The following is a 19,940-nucleotide window of genomic DNA, read 5'->3' on the forward strand; positions in this document are numbered from 1 at the left end:
GTTCTGTTACTAGGTTTTCAACTGATTAAATATAAAATAAAGCTTAAAATAAAAAAAGTTTAGGCACAGTTTAATAGCTTAGTTTGTAATGATCAAAACATGATGATATAATAATATAAAATTCAGGTGGAGAATTTATGGGAATCCTTAGAAAGCTCCAGATTGCCTGAAACATAAACACGCGGTCAATTTATGATACAATCTTGCAACTTTGCCAGAAGGTTTAATTGCTTGTTTCAATGAGGCCTCTATAAGTATTACCGCAAATTTTGTGACCACCATTTTTTTTACTAGTTTATACCTAAGATATTACCCTCCAAACATTGCATATTCTTCAGTTTTGCACGAAAACATATATATTTAGACAATTGTGCAGGTGGCAGGCTTGGAAAACTCTGTAGACTGTATTTAATCAAAGAAACCCACGTAAATTATAAGTATATTATATAAAATATGAGTGATCAAGCTATCGAATTGTGCAAGGCTAATACATCCTTAATATGATTAGAAATAAATAGCGTTTAAAAACGACATGAACAGGGAGAGTACTTTTGTCGTGTTTTTTTACGCCATTTTTCCGTGTGCTATAAGGAATTCTGCAAAACCAGAACAACAATTAATTTTTAACAAGCAGAAACGTCTGCGATCGATGCTATTAAGCTTAGAATAAATTTAAAAGTGGAAAAATTACTGCCTAGGGTGAGACTTGAACTCACGGCCTCTGGGTCGATACTCCAGCGCTCTGCCAACTGAGCCACCAAGACCCGACACCAAGACACTCCGGTGGCCGTTTAAGAAGTGTAACACTCTTACGGTAGATGTCGCTAGGGTCCCCTAGACCCATATAGTGGGAAGATTTGCTGACTATGGATGAGGTCTTGGTGGCTCAGTTGGCAGAGCGCTGGAGTATCGATCCAGAGGCCGTGAGTTCAAGTCTCACCCAAGGCAGTAATTTTTCCACTTTTAAATTTATTCTAAGCAGAACAACAATGTTTATTAGGTTGTTTTGTAAGTTTATCAACATTACAGCTACATATGCAACTAGCGCCAACGGTAGCTACACGAACTAAAGGCAACACGCACACACACACACACACACACTACACTTACACTTCTTACTGCACAAGTTCATGGCCCCGACGGAAGATCACCATTTCGTGGCTTATATTATTTATGTTGTGTTACCTACGTGTTTTCTTCTTTTTTTTGCCTCGAATAAACGCTATCTATCTATCAATATTTATACAGGCTACAACTAGGTGCAATATAAATATCCTTACACGGAAAAGTGGGAAACCATAAGAGGGATAGGTACATTTATTCCAAGCATTTTTTGCACCGGGAATGAAGTCAGACAAGTCAGACAACTAGGAAAATGTTCAAATACTTACACACCTATCATGCACCTAAGACAGAAAACGTTCAGAAATTCAAACCTCAAATATCAGCTCAATCTTACGTAATATTTGTCCCCACGCCACGTAGAATAAAAGTTTCGAAGTGCAATTTTCTCCATAAAATCGCTTTGGCGTCTGGCTGTGTCTTACTTGCTTTTAGAGGTATGACGAGTCGATCGTTTAGATCACACTGACGTTCAGAGCCGTTAAGACTTATATTCAGCACATGAGTTCCAAGGAATCGTAAAGGTTTTGCATACCACCTTAGTATTACCTACACACTAAATAACAGCAAATGGACCTGTCTTTGCAATAAGATTAACGATTCCAATATATTATCAAGCAGATGTCTGCGAACGGTTCTAAAAATTTTTATATTAAAGTAAAGCGCTGGTGGCTTAGCGTTAAGAGCGTGCGACTTTTAATCCTTATGTACTAAATATCATTTGATATTTACTAGTCGCTTTTCGGTGAAGGAAAACATCTTGAGGAAACCGAACTTATCCTAATAAGGTCTAGTTTACCCTCTGGGTTGGAAGGTCAGGTGGTAGTCGCTTTCGTAAAAACTAGTGCCTACGGAATTCTCGGGATTAGTTGCCATGCGGACCCCAAGCTCCCATGAGCCGTGACAAAATGCCAAAAACACGCAAATCCTTCCATTACTTCCTTCATATACGAGCTTATACCTAATATAATTTCTCATTTCGAGGTGAAATCCTTTATTTGACTAGGTTATACATTAGTTTTTTATCCGGTTTTCCTAAGCTTTGGACTCGCCTGCACTCCACACTCCTATAACGTCCTGTAAGCAGCCCGTCGATTTCAGTCACACGAGCTATTTCTCAACTACATACATACGATGGTTGAAAAGTATTCGATAATGCCGTCCTTATCGCACGTGTGACGGTGGCTTTGAAAATAGTTTTCCTTTCACGTAAGGGGCTTGGACTGAGAATTCGTTGAAAGAATTGTAGTTCCAGAACAAAGGAAAACTTGCCGTATATGAATATTATTTTAGGATATTTTTCATAGTTGATCACGGATAATTTAAATCTAGGTACAGAATAATAAAAATAATAAAAACTGTTTCTTTGCTATGTGATCAAATATAAAAACTGAGATGTTTAATTTTCTTTACTAGCGAGTAATTACAGCGGAGTATCTCAGACCGTTTTTTTTTTCACAAAGAATTCTACTGAAATCAAAACTTTGCCACATAGATTTTACATCATAAAGTTTATTTCCTTTCGGCCGCGTACGTATGTACCTTTAAGTACTAGTACGAGTAATCCAAACCAAATAAAAAAAAAAGCTGCAACTCAATTCTTTACTCCATTTGTTCTCTAAAACATTTTAATTTTTCTAAAACTCCCAGCACTACAATCAGAGCGTAATGCGGCACGATTTGGTTTCGGACTTACACACTAGTATAGTATAGTATTTATTTAGTTTTTAGTAGTAGTGTAGTATTTTATATATTGTATATATGCTTGTATAAATATATATTATATATATATATATATATATATTGTATTGTATATTTATTTGTGTGTTAGGTTTCGTTTTAATACTTATATGTATAAGTAGTAATTGTAGTATGTGTGTTTGTGTTTAATAGTCTCCATATTTAAGCTCTTTGCACTACCTGTTGACTTTTGTATGAGTTCTACATTTCCTGCTACCCAAAGGTTGTCTGGAAGAGATCGCTTTTTAGCGATAAGACCGCCTGTTGTTACCTGGTTCTATTTTTTCTTTAAATATTTCTTTGTAGTTTTACATGTATGTAAAATGTATAATTTTGGTGCAATAAAGAATATTTACTTACTTACTTACTAGTCAAGGCGTTCGGACGTTTATATGATACACTGCTATACATGGTGGAAAAAATTAATGGACCCTGGACGGAAAGTGCCTAAAAACCTTTTTAAGTTAGCTCATTTTACTTAAAGGAAACATTATTTTATATAAAAAAAGAAACAAAACGGCATTCAAAGATTTCCTTTAAGCAAAATGAGCTAATGGTTTTAAGGCACTTTCCCTCCAGAACCCATTAATTTTTTCCACACTGGTATACAGTATGACCTGTTCGAAATCCACCTATAGCTTACGTTAATAAAATCCATTCGAGTTACCGGTACCAACAGAGTTCTGTTACCTTTTTAAATATTATTTCAACAAGAAAATAAAATGGGGGAATAAGTATTTTTTTTTAATTCAACGTGAAAGCGGTTGACAGTTTTTAACGACATGCGTAGGTACTAAATCGCGGAAGGAAATTTGTAGTACGATATAATTATAATATTATACGACCTATATTTATTCAGTTCATTTTACAATAATTACAGATTATTAAATCTTCAAATTAAATATTACACAATACTTAAAAAATATCTATAAAAAAAAACCTTACCTATAAATAAAACTAACCTATAAAAAACTACTCGAATAACCCACCCCGCATCGTTCCCGATGCAAAGGTGCCCATCGCGCTCGCTGCGTTTCCGCGTTGAACCGCAATTGATAACCTCTGCGCCAGAAACGACCCGGAGCGGGGGTCGTGGCCCCTCTCCTGCAGGCGGCGCCCCAGTTCCCCGAGAAAAGATTTTGCCTCCGCGCACGTATTATACGATATATTTCGGTATCTTTAGATTTCGGTCACGCTACCGATATCATCCTGTAGGAACAACGCGGCCTAGATTGCCCAGACACGTACTCTCAGAACTTTCTCGTTTTTGGAGGCTAGTTAGTCCCGTCCAATCATATCAGAAGGAATTGGTTGGATTTTTCATCGCATATTGGGCATGTAACTTGCAGTTTAGTTACATTGGTCCGAATTTTCTAGCTTGTTTTGTCATAGTGTGTCGATGCATTTGAAATCAGCTGTGGTCCGTGGAATGTTGACGGAAATAGAGTTGGGGGAAATGGGACAAACGGTGAACTAAGGTGACGTCCCAGTTTTAGTATGATTTTCATAATAAAGGTTCAGTACTTACTTTTAAGTTGTCGCCATATGAATTAAACTTTCATGTGTTCGTTTGGTCCGGCTACGGTCCGGGGTGGCACCATAGCCTAGTTTAATTTAGTGGTTAAGATAGAATAGAATAGAATTGTTTTATTGCATATCACATTACAAACATGGATGGAATAGAACATAAAGGTATACATGTGACACCCTGCAAGGGCACAGCAATATATGAGGGCTACAAGTAGGTAGGTGATAGGTGAAAACATCCACTAATCAAAAATAATTTCAGCCGTTTTTTAAATTGGCCTAGATTTTCCAGATCTTTTGATTGACAAAGCCTGTTGCGGATAACATCATTTGTAAGTAGATGACGAAGCCTGTTGCTTATTTGCTTTTGTGTCCACTTGACGAAGTCTGCGTTGCTGATCACGAACTATGCATGAACTTTCTATTAAGCTTTGCAAAAAGTTATTGAAAACTCCAAATCCTTTTAAGAAAGTTAAAAATAAAATAGATCACCTATGCATAATTTATGGGTTTAAAGAGCACGACGAGAAAATTCTTAGACATTACTTAGTAAATTCAAAAATTTATACCAAACCTAAGGTTTTCCGAACACTTTTATTACTTCCTAGGCTTAAGGTTGTTTCAGTGACCCAATTACAGAACATTCTGCCACTAGCAATTTTATCTTCATTTAAAAAAAGGCGTTTTTCCTATCACAATCCTACAAAAGTCCGTCCTTTTAAAACAGCGCGGGCTATTTCGTGAACACTATCAAAATGGGGTGTAGATTGAAAAAGACCCTATTCGTATTTGGATTTAGTGTGGATATAGGATGTTTTGGTGTTGTTAAAGTGAAACCCCGCGAGCTCACATGTCTCAGTCGTGACATTTATTAGAATTAATGGTCGGTTCGATTCAATTCCGTCGAAAAGCGCGGTGTCGCCATGATACGGCTGTGATAGTGATAGTACAGATTACATAAGGTCGAGTTTGATAAGTCCGGACAACTTTTACTATGGTGACAACCCTGAGCGAATTTTATATGTCGATGTTTTCAATGCAACAGAAGTTTTTTTTACAAAACATAAACTTTCGCGTTGAATTGGCTTAGTAAAAAAATCGATAGAATATGTATTTACCGCATTTAAAAAAAATATAAATAAATAAATATTAGGGGACATCTTACACAGATCAACCTAGCCCCAAACTAAGCAAAGCTTGTACTGTGGGTGCTAGGCGACGATATACATAGTTATATAGATAAATACGTACTTATACTATACATAAAAAAACACCCATGACTCATCAGGAACAAATAAATGCCCTTACCAGGATTCGAACCCAGGACCATCGGCTCCACAGGCAGGGTCACTACCCACTAGGCCAGACCGGCCGTCATTGTTACATTTCTGAATAAATGAATTTCTGAATGAACTTCAAAAAAATATCTACAAAAATTTAATGTGACAGCTACTCCACATAAAAGTGGACTATAGGGATCACCATTCGAACGAGATGTGAAACTAAATCATTATATGTATTATACACCTTGTAAACATTGTTTTTACAACGCAGATACTAAAAATAACTGTTGGATTGCCCCAATTCATCTATGATTTTGTTACAAACTTGATACAAATTGATTGGGTGATAAATTGGCCCACGGAATAACACATTACCTAGAAGCGGTAAGTATTTTAGTCGGAATTTCACGTTTCATCACAACGTCAGGTTTGCTGAACCTATTTAGTAGATAATTGTTAATTACTTTCGTATCTAATTAAATAAGAGTGGCGTATCTTCTTCAACTTCCAGTGTAGTCTGTACAAAGGTTGTTGTCTAACGAGGTCATTGAACTTCCCAATTGTCATTTACCTACAATAGGGAAAAGGAACAAAAGACAACACGGGGTACAAAAATGAAATGGCGACATAGGATGAACCGCGCGTATTTTATGAGGATTTTTTTTTTGTGATAGCCTAATATAAGTGCGGGCTCAATAAAATAGGCATGCGAGCATTGACGTACCTTTATGCGGCACTTACTTGGGGCACCCCTGGGTGACAATGAAAAATAAAAAGTATCTAAACAAACGAAGTCACATTTATTTATTTAAAAATTTAAATCAGGCAACAGGGCCCATATTACAAATACCTTACAGAATAACATATATATGCATTTTATAAACTTAAAAACTAAACACTATTTAGGCGACAAAACGGCATGACTCCGTTGAATCGTCTGGTCTTGTGTCGGATTCGGCAGTTTGCCCCTGAACCTGCGAATCACGACACCCTTCGGCCAGAACGGCGCACTCGATGGTCCCCTGCAGCGGCACGTAGTGGCGCGATCGAAGCTGGAACACCCTCAGAGTGTAGCCGGTCTTCAGGTGTACATACTCCACCACTTCAGCAGCCGTAGCGGTGTAATGCAGGCGCGACACATACAGCGCCTTACATACATACATTACATTACACGTTACGCGCGCGCATACGTACGTATTGCGCGCTACATTTGTGTACACTATTTACTTTTCGATCAGCAACTTCACTATTGTCACCTCGAGGACCCCCAAGTCCCATATTTCCTGTCTTGATTATAAACTGGGAGCCCTGAAACTGAAATGAAGTGAAAGTCGTGCCTCAGATGCGCGCCATTCGCCAATTACCAAGACGATTCATTAGGGTCGTATCAAGACCAGTTCAAACCCATAACAAATTGTTAAATTAGAATCCACCTGGTAAACAAGACATTAGCGGATAGCATACATAGGATAACTAAACTACGAGTTGTGTCTCATCATCATCATCATCATGTCAGCCGATAGACGTCCACTGCTGGACATAGGCCTCCCCCAAGGCTCGCCACTCCGACCGATCCTGTGCCGCTCGCAACCACCGAATTCCCGCGACCTTCACCAGGTCTTCGCTCCATCTTGTTGGAGGCCTACCGGCAGTTCGTCTTCCGGTACGCGGACGCCACTCCAGAACCTTCCGACCCCACCGGCCATCAGTTCTGCGAGCAATGTGCCCCGCCCACTGCCACTTAAGGTTTGCAATTCTGCGAGCTACGAGCGAGTTGTGTCTACGAGCGGCAAAACGCTCCCTGCTGGTCGATCGTGAGACACAAACTATTGGCTCAATGTGGTCCTTTGACACGGAACCCTAATTATAAAACAAAACAAGCCCACTGACTAAAAGCGTACCTGACTTTTAATTTGTTCCACCACCTTCCCGTACAACTGAAAACTCCAACAATGACCGTCAGGCATTCGCCTCACGTACCTATACGAAGCCAATGCAATGGCTCTAAAACAATATTAATGTGAACGCCCGTCTCTTCAAATCCAGAAGGGTATATATGCCGTACAAATAACATGAAGTTAAGTTCTTTTAATTCAATACCAGGTCAGGTCACTTGGCGTTTTGCCAGGCGCAGTGCTGTTGTGCCTGATTTAATTTAGCTCGATTTTCCGAAAGAGCTTTAATAAAGCGTAATGAAACGAAAAAGCATGCTTTTTGCTGGAGTTTACGGTTGTTAGTAAGTTTAGCAATAACTTAGGCTATAGAGCGGCAATTGTTTTTACGAGAGTTTACAAGGAACTTTTCTTTTTCATTCTTTATAGCGGTTTCTTACTACAACGAATTCTCTTAGTATTCTGTAGGGTAGGACAAGGATGTTTGAAACACTTTGTTTAACCGTCTGTGACTATTTTATTTTTAAAGTTAGGGGGTATGTGCCTGTATTATTAAATGTTATTTATTTAGTTTTTAAATAAAATGTATTTGAAAAGCCTATCGCCCATGGTTACGTAATGATAGGGAGCGAGCTAAAAGCCAGACCACCTGTGGCCATACGTTACAATTATGTCGGACGGGTGCTGACCTGCAGCGAGTGTGGTCGCACATTCGCTGCAAAAATTGCCTATGTCAGTCACCTGAGAGCGCACCAGCGACGCTCTCAGTGGTAAAACGCAGTCGCTGTGGCCGAAATCGGCTAGGAGATGATGATGAATGATAGGGAATTAAAGAGAATGTGCATAGTATAATGGTATACTCCGCCTGGTACTCCCTTCCGAGACTCGCGAACCACGTGACAAGACTACATCATCGTGAACCTGTGAACAGCACGATGCAAAGGCTTGTGTCAGTCACTACTAGCCTGAGTATTGCGTCACATGCAATGTATTGTTTTTTTTATACTACGTCGGTGGCAAACAAGCATACGGCCCGCCTGATGTTAAGCAGTCTCCGTAGCCTATGTACGCCTGCAACTCCAGAGGAGTTACATGCGCGTTGCCGACCCTAACACTCCTCTCCCTCGAGCTCTGGCAACCTTACTCACCGGCAGGAACACAACACTATTAGTAGGGTCTAGTGTTATTTGGCTGCGGTTTTCTGTAAGGTGGAGGTACCTCCCCAGTTGGGCTCTGCTCTAGATCTGGAATGACATCCGCTGTCCTGTGCCCTACCATACAAAGCGAGATGTCATTCACAGTGCCCATACCTCTCTTTTGGACGTAGTTTAAGGACATACCCGGGTCCGAGATTTGTAATTTTCAAGAAATTTGACGTTTCAAAGAGGTTTTCAGGTGAGTTTTATACGAAGGAACCGAAGTCCAGTTTTTTTTATCTAGCTAATACAGATCATATTCATTACGAATAGTGTGGCATAAAGACAAGTGGACTGGCATTATGTTAACCCAAAAGAAACTAACTTGGCTTACCAGTATGGTTTCGGGTCTACTGCTGGCAGAGGCCTCTGCTGGTGGTGGCACTGGTGGCTGCTTTCTGGTTCTTTCTTTATTGGAACACTTTAAATAAGGTTCGTTCACAACGTGTCCCGTCCCGCACTATGCTGTCCCGCACACTCCGCTGGCTCCACAGAAAACCAGCGCCGTTGACCACGCTAGTCGTGCCAGCTGCATTGCTGAGTGGAGACCATTTCGGCTTCAAATCTCTATTCCTACTGTTTTGTTTATCTTTGTCTTGTATTTGCTATATATGTGTTGTATTGATGCGTTGTCTGAATAAATGATTTCTATTCTATTCTATTTGTATTCGTGCTGGTTTTATTCGCGTTTGTAATGACACTGACGTATTATAGTTATTATTTTATAAAGACCTTTTTTGTGTCACCGGCCAGTAGCCGCGCTACTTCAAATGAGTTTGTATAGAATCTAGGTAGAATACTAAACAAATAGATATCAAGAAATTAATAGGGCTCCGGGCATGGATGTAAGTAAAGGGAGGTAGATATGGTACCAGGCGCACGATCGTGAGCCATCAAATATAGGTTCCGGAACCTATATTGAGTTAGTCGTACAGGTGACGCCGATGTGTCAACATTGTCACAACCATCTAGAAAATTATACGAAAAAATGCCGTGTTGCGCCTTTTTCGACTGTTTTAATAGCTCGAAACATAAAAACAAATCTCACGGAATCACTTTCCATTCGTAAGTACTATTATAACATTTAAAAACATTACCCATGTGAGAAACACGTTTATCCGAGTGTCAAAACTGTCAACTAGGCATGCCCGCTTCAGGAATAAGCTGCAATTGTATAATCTCTTCCCAAGCGTGTCTTTTCGGTCGAACCATTTCAAGTGAAACCTCGAGATCCCTACTGCCTATGCGTAACCAGAGATCATATCTTTATACTGGTTTTTTTGCGGCGATACGTTAGTTTAACATGGCGAATACTTGACCAGGGTTTCAGAAGTATAAAACGAGGGTCAATTTCATGCTTTAAAATATGATACTCAATGATTCGATATTAATCTCAGTGCAACTCGCTCGCTCATATATTTGCGTGAGAGAGACGGACTAAGATTAGATAATATCAAATCGAGATATTTTAAAAAAATCTAAATAACTTAATGTCACCTTAAGACGACAATGTACGAAGTATGTAAGTCTCGCCTACACATCTGTATGTGTTATAAGTTTATCTCTATTGCACCTCGAGCAATACGTAAAATATAGGGGTCTCGCTTGCACAGTTGTGTTAACTGTATTCTGTTATCCCTGTTGCTCGTTGTGCATATATACATTATAACGGTGTGTAGTATTTGCAAATGTGTGGGTGCTGGACCAGATTTTAGTTTTGTCAACTATTAACGTCACATATACCTACTTCTATGGCTCCGGGCTATAAACGTTTTTTGCTATATAGCGTGAAAACTCTGCTACGAGCTACGATGCCGTAGCTAACGCGGCGTAGCATGATAATTGATAATTTCCGCTGCGTTCAGATCTCGCTAACGGTTAGTTCCACTAGACTGTCTGCATGTGTCTACAAGAATGTCTACAAACTTATATTGACCGGGATATGGGCCGTGATAACCTTTTTATATTGTTTTCGAGCTCCCGATATTTCGACGCAGTTACATGCATCTTGTTCACGGGTATCTGAGGTACCAGGTGGGTATCAAAGTTGTTTAGACCGCGCTCGGTCTACCCTCATTCGTGCGCGTCGGCTGTTGCTAAATACTTTTTTTTTTCATATATTTTGTGTTGTAACAGTTTGATTGACTCCATTTGTCCAACCGATATATAGTATAAAGGGTAACTGTCATGGTAAATTTTGTGGTCACAGAAAATACTGCCATCTATCGACACACGATTAGAACTGAAAATAAAAATGTATAAAACCTGAGACACCCCAACAGATTTTTTTATTTTGAACTCATCTTGAGTATTTATTTTTTAATGCGATAAATATTTAAAAAAATATTATTTGTTTAGTTTTCTTAACAATTCTATTTGACTGGTAATTGTACACAAGATACTTCGCCGTTTGAGTGACGTCAAACAATTGCTAGTTACCATCGTAAACACTGTTAACTGACCATTTGCATACCTTACTGCAACAAGATAAGGTTTACCAATGGCCAGTTAAAGGTGAATTGACAAATAACGTGTCAAATGCTAGTTACTGATATTGTTGCATTACAAACTTGTAGACTTGGCATGTAAAAATAATAAAAAAATATAAAAATATTACCCCCATTAAAATATAGCGCAATCGATTCTGAACAAACTGTTTTTAGGTTTTCATTGGGTCACGAAACACCGTGTATATATGGATAAATGTTTTTTTATTTGTATTTATTATTTTTATATTATTTCGACACATCTTCTTGCGCAGAAATATTGCGATAAATGGTACCTATAAGTCCATTGACTTACTAGAACATTGCATATATTTAGTTTATTATTTCTACTCGGAATCATGAGCTGTTTACATCCTATTGGAGAAAACCATGTGTCTTATGTTTTTAGGGTTCCATACCCAAAGGGTAAAAACGGGAGCCTATTACTAAGACTCCGCTGTCTGTCAAACATCAAACATCAAACGTTTATTCAGCAAATAGGCCACAGGGGCACTTTTACATGTCAATTTTTACATACAATAAAATGAACCCAAAATTACAAAAAACAATTACATAAATATAAACGTCAAATTACACAAAAAAAAACTAATAAAAAATATACAAACAACAGAAGTACTAAAATTGTTTAGAGATGTAAAAGTCTCTAGGTGTCAGAGATAAAATGTATATAATAATAAAAAAGATCATCAAATTATCCAGAGATGTAACGGGTCTCCAAGACTTGAATTGTTATATAATTAATAAAAAGACAAGATATTAAATCAGACAGAGAAGAACCGAATGAAGTGCCTCACGTTAATGCCACTCAAAAGTAAAGTTACATAGGTAAAATGAAGCCCGTGTAAACTTAAACAGACCGGTCTCCACAAACAGCACCCGTTCACGAGTATGACGCGTATCTCAGCCATCGTCCCCCTCAACCTTCATTCGGAAAAGTGGCAACCCGATCAACGACGTCACCGTAAGCAAAGACTTTTAAGCGGGCATGACATGTTCAAGTTGCTGGTCTGTATTAATATATATAAAGTAAATTAATTCAGTGAGATACAACATTTGTGCTCATATGTTACATTAAAGACGGCATAGCGCCACATAATCACAACATAATTCGTAAAAAGTATACCTACCTATAAATAACTAAATTACAAATTTAAATGTACCTGTCAGAATCATTAAAAATATAGGTATTATTACATATAAAATAAATTTAAAACAAAATAAAATCTTAGAGGTGTATAAGGTCTCTAAGTGTCCAAAACTAAAATTAACTAAAACAATACAATCAAGCGAGAGCATGATGGTCTCTTGAGTCACTGTCTGTCTGTATGTCTGTCTGTCTGTCTATCCGTCTCTCACCAGGCTGTATCTCATGAACCGTGATAGCTTGACAGTTGAAATTTTCACAGATGATGTATTTCTGTTGCCGCTATAACAACAAATACTAAAAACAGAATAAAATAAATACCTATTTTAGTGGGGTTCCTATACAACAAACGTGTTTTTTTTGCCGTTTTTTTGCGTAATGGCACGGAACCCTTAGTGCGCGAGTCCGACTCTCACTTGGCCGGTTTTTTTTTTTCAATCCATTACCTACTCCCTACTCATCTTCCTCGCGTTGTCCCGGCATTTTGCCACGGCTCATTTTGCCAGGCATTAGTTTTTACGAAAGCGACTGTAAACTGTGTTATTGGGATTAGTCCGGTTTCCTCACGATGTTTTCCTTTAGAAAAGCGACTGATAAAATATCAAATGATATTTCGTACATAAGTTCCGAATAATTTATTGGTATGAGCCAGGGTTTGAACCCGCGACCTCCGGATTGCAAGTCGCACCATTTCCATTCCATTTACTAATTTTAATAGTACTGTATGATGACGATAATGAAATGGCCCATTACCGTCATACGTTTCTAGAAATTCATCGTTTTTAGAAATATATAAATAAAAAAAAGTAATTAATAAATGTCACCAAAGAGAAATGAATTTAAAATTTCATCTGAGAGGTCTTCTATGGCATTAGCGTCGAGCAGGCATGCGCGTTTTACTCAATTTCAACACGTAAACTAATCTCGTGGGTGGACGTTTAATAATATTCCGGCATAAATTTCTCCTCCGGTCAAATACCCCAATTAATCCTGGCTGCGGTTTATTAGTCTAGGTAATCTAGGTGCCTTGTGCATTAGGGCTAAAACCTAGGGACCAATGACGTGAATATTTAAAGAAGGCTTTTAAAGCTGATCCTTTCTTCAGTTTCAATTTGTTAAATCACGTTAAATAGAATTAGATTTGCATTGAAAAGTATCTTTAAAATCAGGTTTTGTTATTTGTGACATCTAAACTGGATTCTGGATCAAGAATATTTTTTTAGCATTACCTACTAGTCCTACTACTAGACTTAAAATAATGTTTTTGATTAATATTTCAATTCAATAATATTGACTAATATATTATGTTTTTTTATAATGTAAAATCTAAAAATCATACTAAAATGGATAGATTTAAATGTAATCAGATATTTAAGTTACTGATAGATTCACATTTTCAACCTGTTTGTTAAACATTAATAGGTATTTTATATCGCGTATATTGAATTTATAATACATCCTGACGTTTCGAACTAATAGGTATTTTATTTTTAAAGGTGAGCAAGGTACAAATAGTCTAATTAAAATGAACAGCGATGTGTGAACCTACACATCATATCAAACACTGTAAAGGTTCCCATCTAATATGAATTATTTAATAGGTATTCAAAAACAAGTGTAGGTTTACACTGAAATATTATATTAGAATATTCTGCTTAACAAACAACCACATGAGAATGTGTTTATTTTAATAAGTTGCGAATTATATTATTTTACACTACAGCGCACATTGTCGAAACCCGGTATAATTTCATTAGAGAGTAAATATGTCCCGAGGCCCCGAAACCGTATCGGATACAAACAAGCAACTAATGAGAGTGATGCAATAACAAACCTCAAAACCCTTTGAACCGTATTCGAAACATAGACGTCTCAACTCCTTTGTTGTTCTCGCTTCAATCATAATTAAATACATAAATCACATAGGTTTTCATTAGTCTAGATAGGTCAGTATGTTACGCCACGGTGACTATTAATTACCGTGTATAATCAAGGGCCTTTGAAACTCCCCCTGCGCAAAAGGCCCTCAAAGCCGAAGGCCAATTACTACGTGAAGAGAGCACACTTGATCGACCCTCACTAAAAGCTTTCGTTTTGTTACAGGTGAACGTCAAAGGTTCTGCTATGAAATGGGCATTCGGGCATTATGGCAGGGGTTCTGGATCCTCATGCTCATAAACCAGGCTGGAAGCGACTGGCTCAACTGCGCTTACATCGCGCAGTGCCACTGCAAATGGTCGTCCGGAAAGAAGACCGCCTCCTGCATAACCGCCGGCCTCGAGAAAATACCCCATCTAGCGGCGGACATCCAAGTACTCGATCTGCACGGAAACCCATTAAAAGTGCTCGGACAAGATGCATTTGCGAGCATAGAATTGTTAAACTTGCAACGTTTGAATCTAAGTTCGACGAACCTACGCTCCGTGAGTCCAAACGCTTTCAGAGAGCTCCGTATTTTAGTCGAACTAGACTTATCTCAAAATGAATTGTTACAATTGTCACCTGACACGTTCCGGGGAAACGTCCGCTTGAGACTTCTGGTGCTTAACGACAACCCTTTGAGCTCACTAATTGCGGAGCAATTTCCGCCGCTGCTACATTTGAAGAAACTAGAACTTTCTAGATGCCGCTTGCGCAGTATACACCAGTTTGCTTTGGTGAATTTGCGGGCGTTAGAAACTGTGCATGTGCATCAAAATTTACTAACTTATGTACAAGAAAATACATTCAACCTCCCCGTTTTGAAAACTTTGACGCTCTCAGAGAATCCTTGGTATTGTGATTGTAGATTAAGACGATTTCATGAATGGTTTCTGAACAGTAATCTTGGGAACGAAGAAGTGATCTGTAGTGGTCCAGGGAGTATTTCTCAAGTGTCATGGCGTTCTATCAAAGGGGAAGAAATGGTTTGTCCGCCTATTGCTGTGTCGAGTCCAAGAGTTATTAGAACAGAGTCCGGTGCTGACATACGGTTTGGGTGCTTCAGTCGTGGCGATCCCGAACCCACAGTAGCGTGGTACTTGCACGACACAGAAGTCCAAAACGACACGATAAATCATAGTGAGATTGTTATAAATAGATATCAAAGTAATTATTTTAATGAGTTTAGTGACGATATCATGAACAAAAGTGCGCAGTGGGTCAACGTGACCATAACTAATGTGACGAGTGAACTTTCGGGTGAGTGGAAATGTAGTGCAAAAAGTTCAGCAGGGGAAGCCACTGCTTATCTGACTTTAGTGTTACCTAAAGCGCGGACAGCCACTGCTCGCGTTGCCCCAGACTACTCAACGCTCTTCATGGTGGCCGGATCCATGGTAGGCATGCTGGCATTAGGATTCGTAGCAGCTTGTGTTTGTTGGAATACCAAACGCCAAAGAATGCCGCCGAGTAGGAGTTTCACAGACCAAGAGAAAAAGCTTCTCGATACATCACTAGCCGTCAGCTGCGACCGAACAAGCGGTGGAGGCTCATCATACGGGTTTGAGATGTTGGACCGATCTATGTCGATGGAAAGCGAGGATACGCGGTGTTTAGAGCCCGTTCAGATAACTATTGAAGGCCCGCCTGGTTCGTTCCCGCCTCCGCCGGCTGAGTTTGCGCTGCCCGCGCCATATGGAAACATTTTTATATCCGTGCAAGTCTCGGGTCATAACGATGAGTATCCCGACTTGCTCGGTGGCGGAGCGACGCTGCCTCGAAGGAGCCGCACGTGTTTCTTAAAGTCGGCCTACGACAACATGGGACCGAGGATCACGGCTGCAGGCAGCTCCACTTGGTCCCTCCCTGGTGCCAATGTAGATAGTAAGGATACCCCCGCGCCCTTACCCCTTTCGACCTTTTCCACAGAATTTACCGCTCTATAAACTAGTTAGTAAGTTTGAACCATCATCATTGTTTATTTTGCATATTTTATCCGAGAGTTTGTTGTTGAGATAGTATTATAAAGCCTGTTGTTTAAGTTACTTTGATAATTAACACTGTTTAATAACATATCACTGTTGTAGATGTTAATTTTACTAATGTTTTTAACAAGTGTCATTTTATTGTAAGTGAAATAGGACTGAGCACATAGCTAATAGTATACGAACGACGACCTCTTTTTTTATCCGCGTTATTTTAAGAACTGTCTAAAGCTACTTTTACTATACAATATTGTAAATGTAAAGCTACACCCTAAGCTATATTTGTAAGAATTTTTGATCGAAAACTGTTGCTTTAAATCGGATGAGAGAATAAAAAAGATTGAACTAAAAAAGTGGTTGCATAATTTCCTTTTCTCTCTGCCAGGAATCAAATTTGGTTTAAATAATTCAATGTCAAATAAAGTTTAATATTAGTGGTATATTTCATTCGCAAATATTTTGACCGAGAATTAGGTATATGCAGAAACGTAGAGTAGGCTACAGTACTATTACAACAAATACATTAAAACTCTAGATGGCATTTTCAGAAAATAAATATAAAATAACACGTAATTTTACTCGAATATCGCACGACCATTTCTGAATCTATCACGCAGAGAAACCCCGAGCATAGCTCTCTCCATTGCCCTTTGCGTGACTTTGAGCCTTCTTATGAGGCCCATTGTTAGCGCCCACGTCTCAGATCCGTATGCCATCACTGGCAACACACACTGGTCAAAGACTTTTGACTTAAGACACTGCGGCAATTTGGACGAAATGATACTGTGGAGCTTCCCGAACGCTGCCCAACCGAGTCGGATTCGACGAGTGACCTCTTTCTCGAAGTTGGACCTACCTAACTGGACTGTTTGTCCTAGGTATACTTAATCGTCAACAACTTCGAGCGCAGAGCCTCCGATTAATACGGGAGTTGGCACAACATGGACGTTAGACATGATCTTCGTCTTGTCCATGTTCATTTTCAGACCAACTCGTTCAGATACGGAAGGTTCTGGAGTGGCGTCCGCGTACCGGAAGACGAACTGCCGGTAGGCCTCCAACAAGATGGAGCGACGACCTGGTGAAGGTCGCGGGAATTCGGTGGTTGCGAGCGGCACAGGATCGGTCAGAGTGGCGAGCCTTGGGGGAGGCCTATGTCCAGCAGTGGACGTCTATCGGCTGACATGATGATGATGATGATTATCGCAAGACCTGTTTTACAGACGTTCCTCGAAATGGATCGAAGCATGTCGAGCGATATTCTACTAAAATTACGTGAGTATAGGTAACAAAAAAATCATTTATTGTCGCAGTATTGAGCTTGCGGACCCGAGATATTATTCTCCTTCTGAGGTAGACATTGTGTTGGGATCGAAAGTTTACTGGGGCATGGTTATACCTGAGGTTATAAACTTAGGCAAAGATAAACCTATTTTGCAGAATACTCAGTTAGGGTGGTGAGTCTATTCGTCTAATTCGTCTTTCGTAATATGAGTCTCGCGGGAGTTTAACAGTTAAAGATGAATACATAGTAATTTAGATTGATATTCATGTAGAAGCTATTACCGTGAAATATGTATTCCCTTAACAGAAACGGCTCCATAAAATGTGTGCGAGGACAGAGGACAACCCACACAATACCTACTAAAACTTTATTTTTTCTTCAGTTTACATTGATGCACCAGAAACATATATGCATTACATTAAGATAAACTAAATATATCTTATCCGATACACAAAAACGACTTTCACCACATCGAGGAAAATTGCTGCTACGGGGTACATACGGCGTGCTAAATAGCGTAAGTATTGGAACGGGTTATTTATTGACCATATAATAGCAGAATACTAATAAACGAAGGAGTAAAATGGGCATATTCAATCGTCTTGGAAATTATGGAAATCCTTTTGAAATAACGAATTAAAGACAAAAGTTTCGAGAAATTAAATAAAAAAAGATATCAAGTTTGTTGATTTTACGTCAAACTTTAAAAAAAAAATATTACCACAAAATAATATGTTTAGGTTAAACTTGGGTTAACAAGAATATTCATGTAGCGTCTTGTGTGCCTAGCAAAAAATAATCTTAGTGCTTATACTTATTACACTATGCCAGTTGTTTCGAAGTCCATTCATTGATATCAATATAGGGACCGTTTCGTGATAGGTTGTTACTTGCAATATTTTTTGGGTTTAAACATTTATTAAAAGAACCTTCAATTAAGTATCTCTTCAACTTCGTTGTTTTTTAAAGCCACTATTGGGTTCTATTTTGACGTATTAAAAGAACGCTATTGCATGAATCCCAATAGCTGGACAAAGTTGGATGAAGAAAACACAAAACAGAACACATTGGAAAAAGTTGGAGGAAGCCTATACCCAGAATGGGTCCTTAAATTAGAAAAGAAATATAAGCAAAATGAATTGTAACTACATGTATACTTAAGGAATAAAAGGCTCTATTGAAATAAAACTATGAAAACGGATTATATCGCGTATATTGAATTTATAATACATCCCGACGTTTCGAACTCTTTACAGCGTTCGTGGTCAACGGGTGTCACCCGTTCCGTTCCGTATCCGTTTTCATAGTTTTATTTCATGAGTAACTATCGCGGTAACCGAAGACAATATTAAAAGGCTCTATTATTATTTTATTATATTGCATGAAACAAGACAGTTTTTCGAACACAAAACATTTCTCCAATAACGGTTAATTTTTCAATCCATATCCATGTCCAATTTCATCAATCTTGTACATTGCCCGTGTCCGATATCACAACACAGTTTTAACTAAAGAAACATATTTCCCTTACGTCAGTTGCAATATAATCTGTGACGTGATCGCGAATGGACGTCTAACAGAAAGGAAATAGAGGAAAAGCTTATTTTTATAGTGCACGGTAAATCGAATCCAAACAGTTCGCCCCTAATAAACGGTTTGCGGAGTTTTTTTATCCTAATATTGGAAAGTTATTTATACGTATTGCAGTATTTAAGTTATTCTACTAAGTCGTTGCGAAGTTTGCTTTGGAAAGACTAATTAGTAGGTATGTATTTGGGAAGAAAAATACAGTTCGTTGATTCAGTCAATTATTTCATTCCTTGAGTACCTAACAGTAGCATTAAACTTTGATTTGTGCCTTTTTTATGATGAACTAGCTTTTGCCCGCGACTTCGTCTGTGTGGATTCAGTAACAGCAGCTAGAGTAAGTTTAGCGCCTGGATAAAATGTAATAGCAATCATTCAATTTGAGCATAAGCTTAATTGCTTGACATCAATTATCAGGCAATTCATTAAATTTCTCAATTTCACCCCCCTTTTCACTCTCTTTAGGAATGATTTCTGAAATAAAAACTATCCTATGTCCTTCCATGGGACTCAAAATATCGCTATGCAAAATTTCAACTAAATCGGTTCAGCGGTTTAAGCGTGAAGAGGTAACACACAGACAGACAAACAGACAGACTTTCGCATTCATAATATTATAAAGTATATATATATATAGTATGGATTATCTATCCGTTGAGATGAGGGTATTTGTGGCAAGTGGAGTATTGTGACCATAATGATGTGAGGCATATGCTTTGCAGCTTGCAGCCTTTTAATTGGAAAATTACCTA

At 38.6% G+C, this 19,940-nt stretch overlaps 1 protein-coding gene across 1 annotated transcript in view; it reads left to right on the top strand.

Annotated features, from left to right (window-relative positions):
• LOC134747030 (leucine-rich repeat-containing protein 24-like) overlaps window positions 1-16,669 on the top strand; it is a 40,257-nt gene extending 23,588 nt beyond the window's left edge. The window contains exon 2 of the mRNA XM_063681586.1: window positions 14,515-16,669. Coding sequence (XP_063537656.1) covers window positions 14,541-16,277 — 1,737 coding nt within the window. The 5' untranslated portion in view covers window positions 14,515-14,540 and the 3' untranslated portion in view covers window positions 16,278-16,669. The remainder of the gene's footprint in view (window positions 1-14,514) is intronic.
• Window positions 16,670-19,940: the final 3,271 nt, after the last annotated feature.

Source organism: Cydia strobilella, chromosome 14, assembly GCF_947568885.1.
Source record: "Cydia strobilella chromosome 14, ilCydStro3.1, whole genome shotgun sequence".
Taxonomy (NCBI): Eukaryota; Metazoa; Arthropoda; class Insecta; order Lepidoptera; family Tortricidae; genus Cydia; species Cydia strobilella.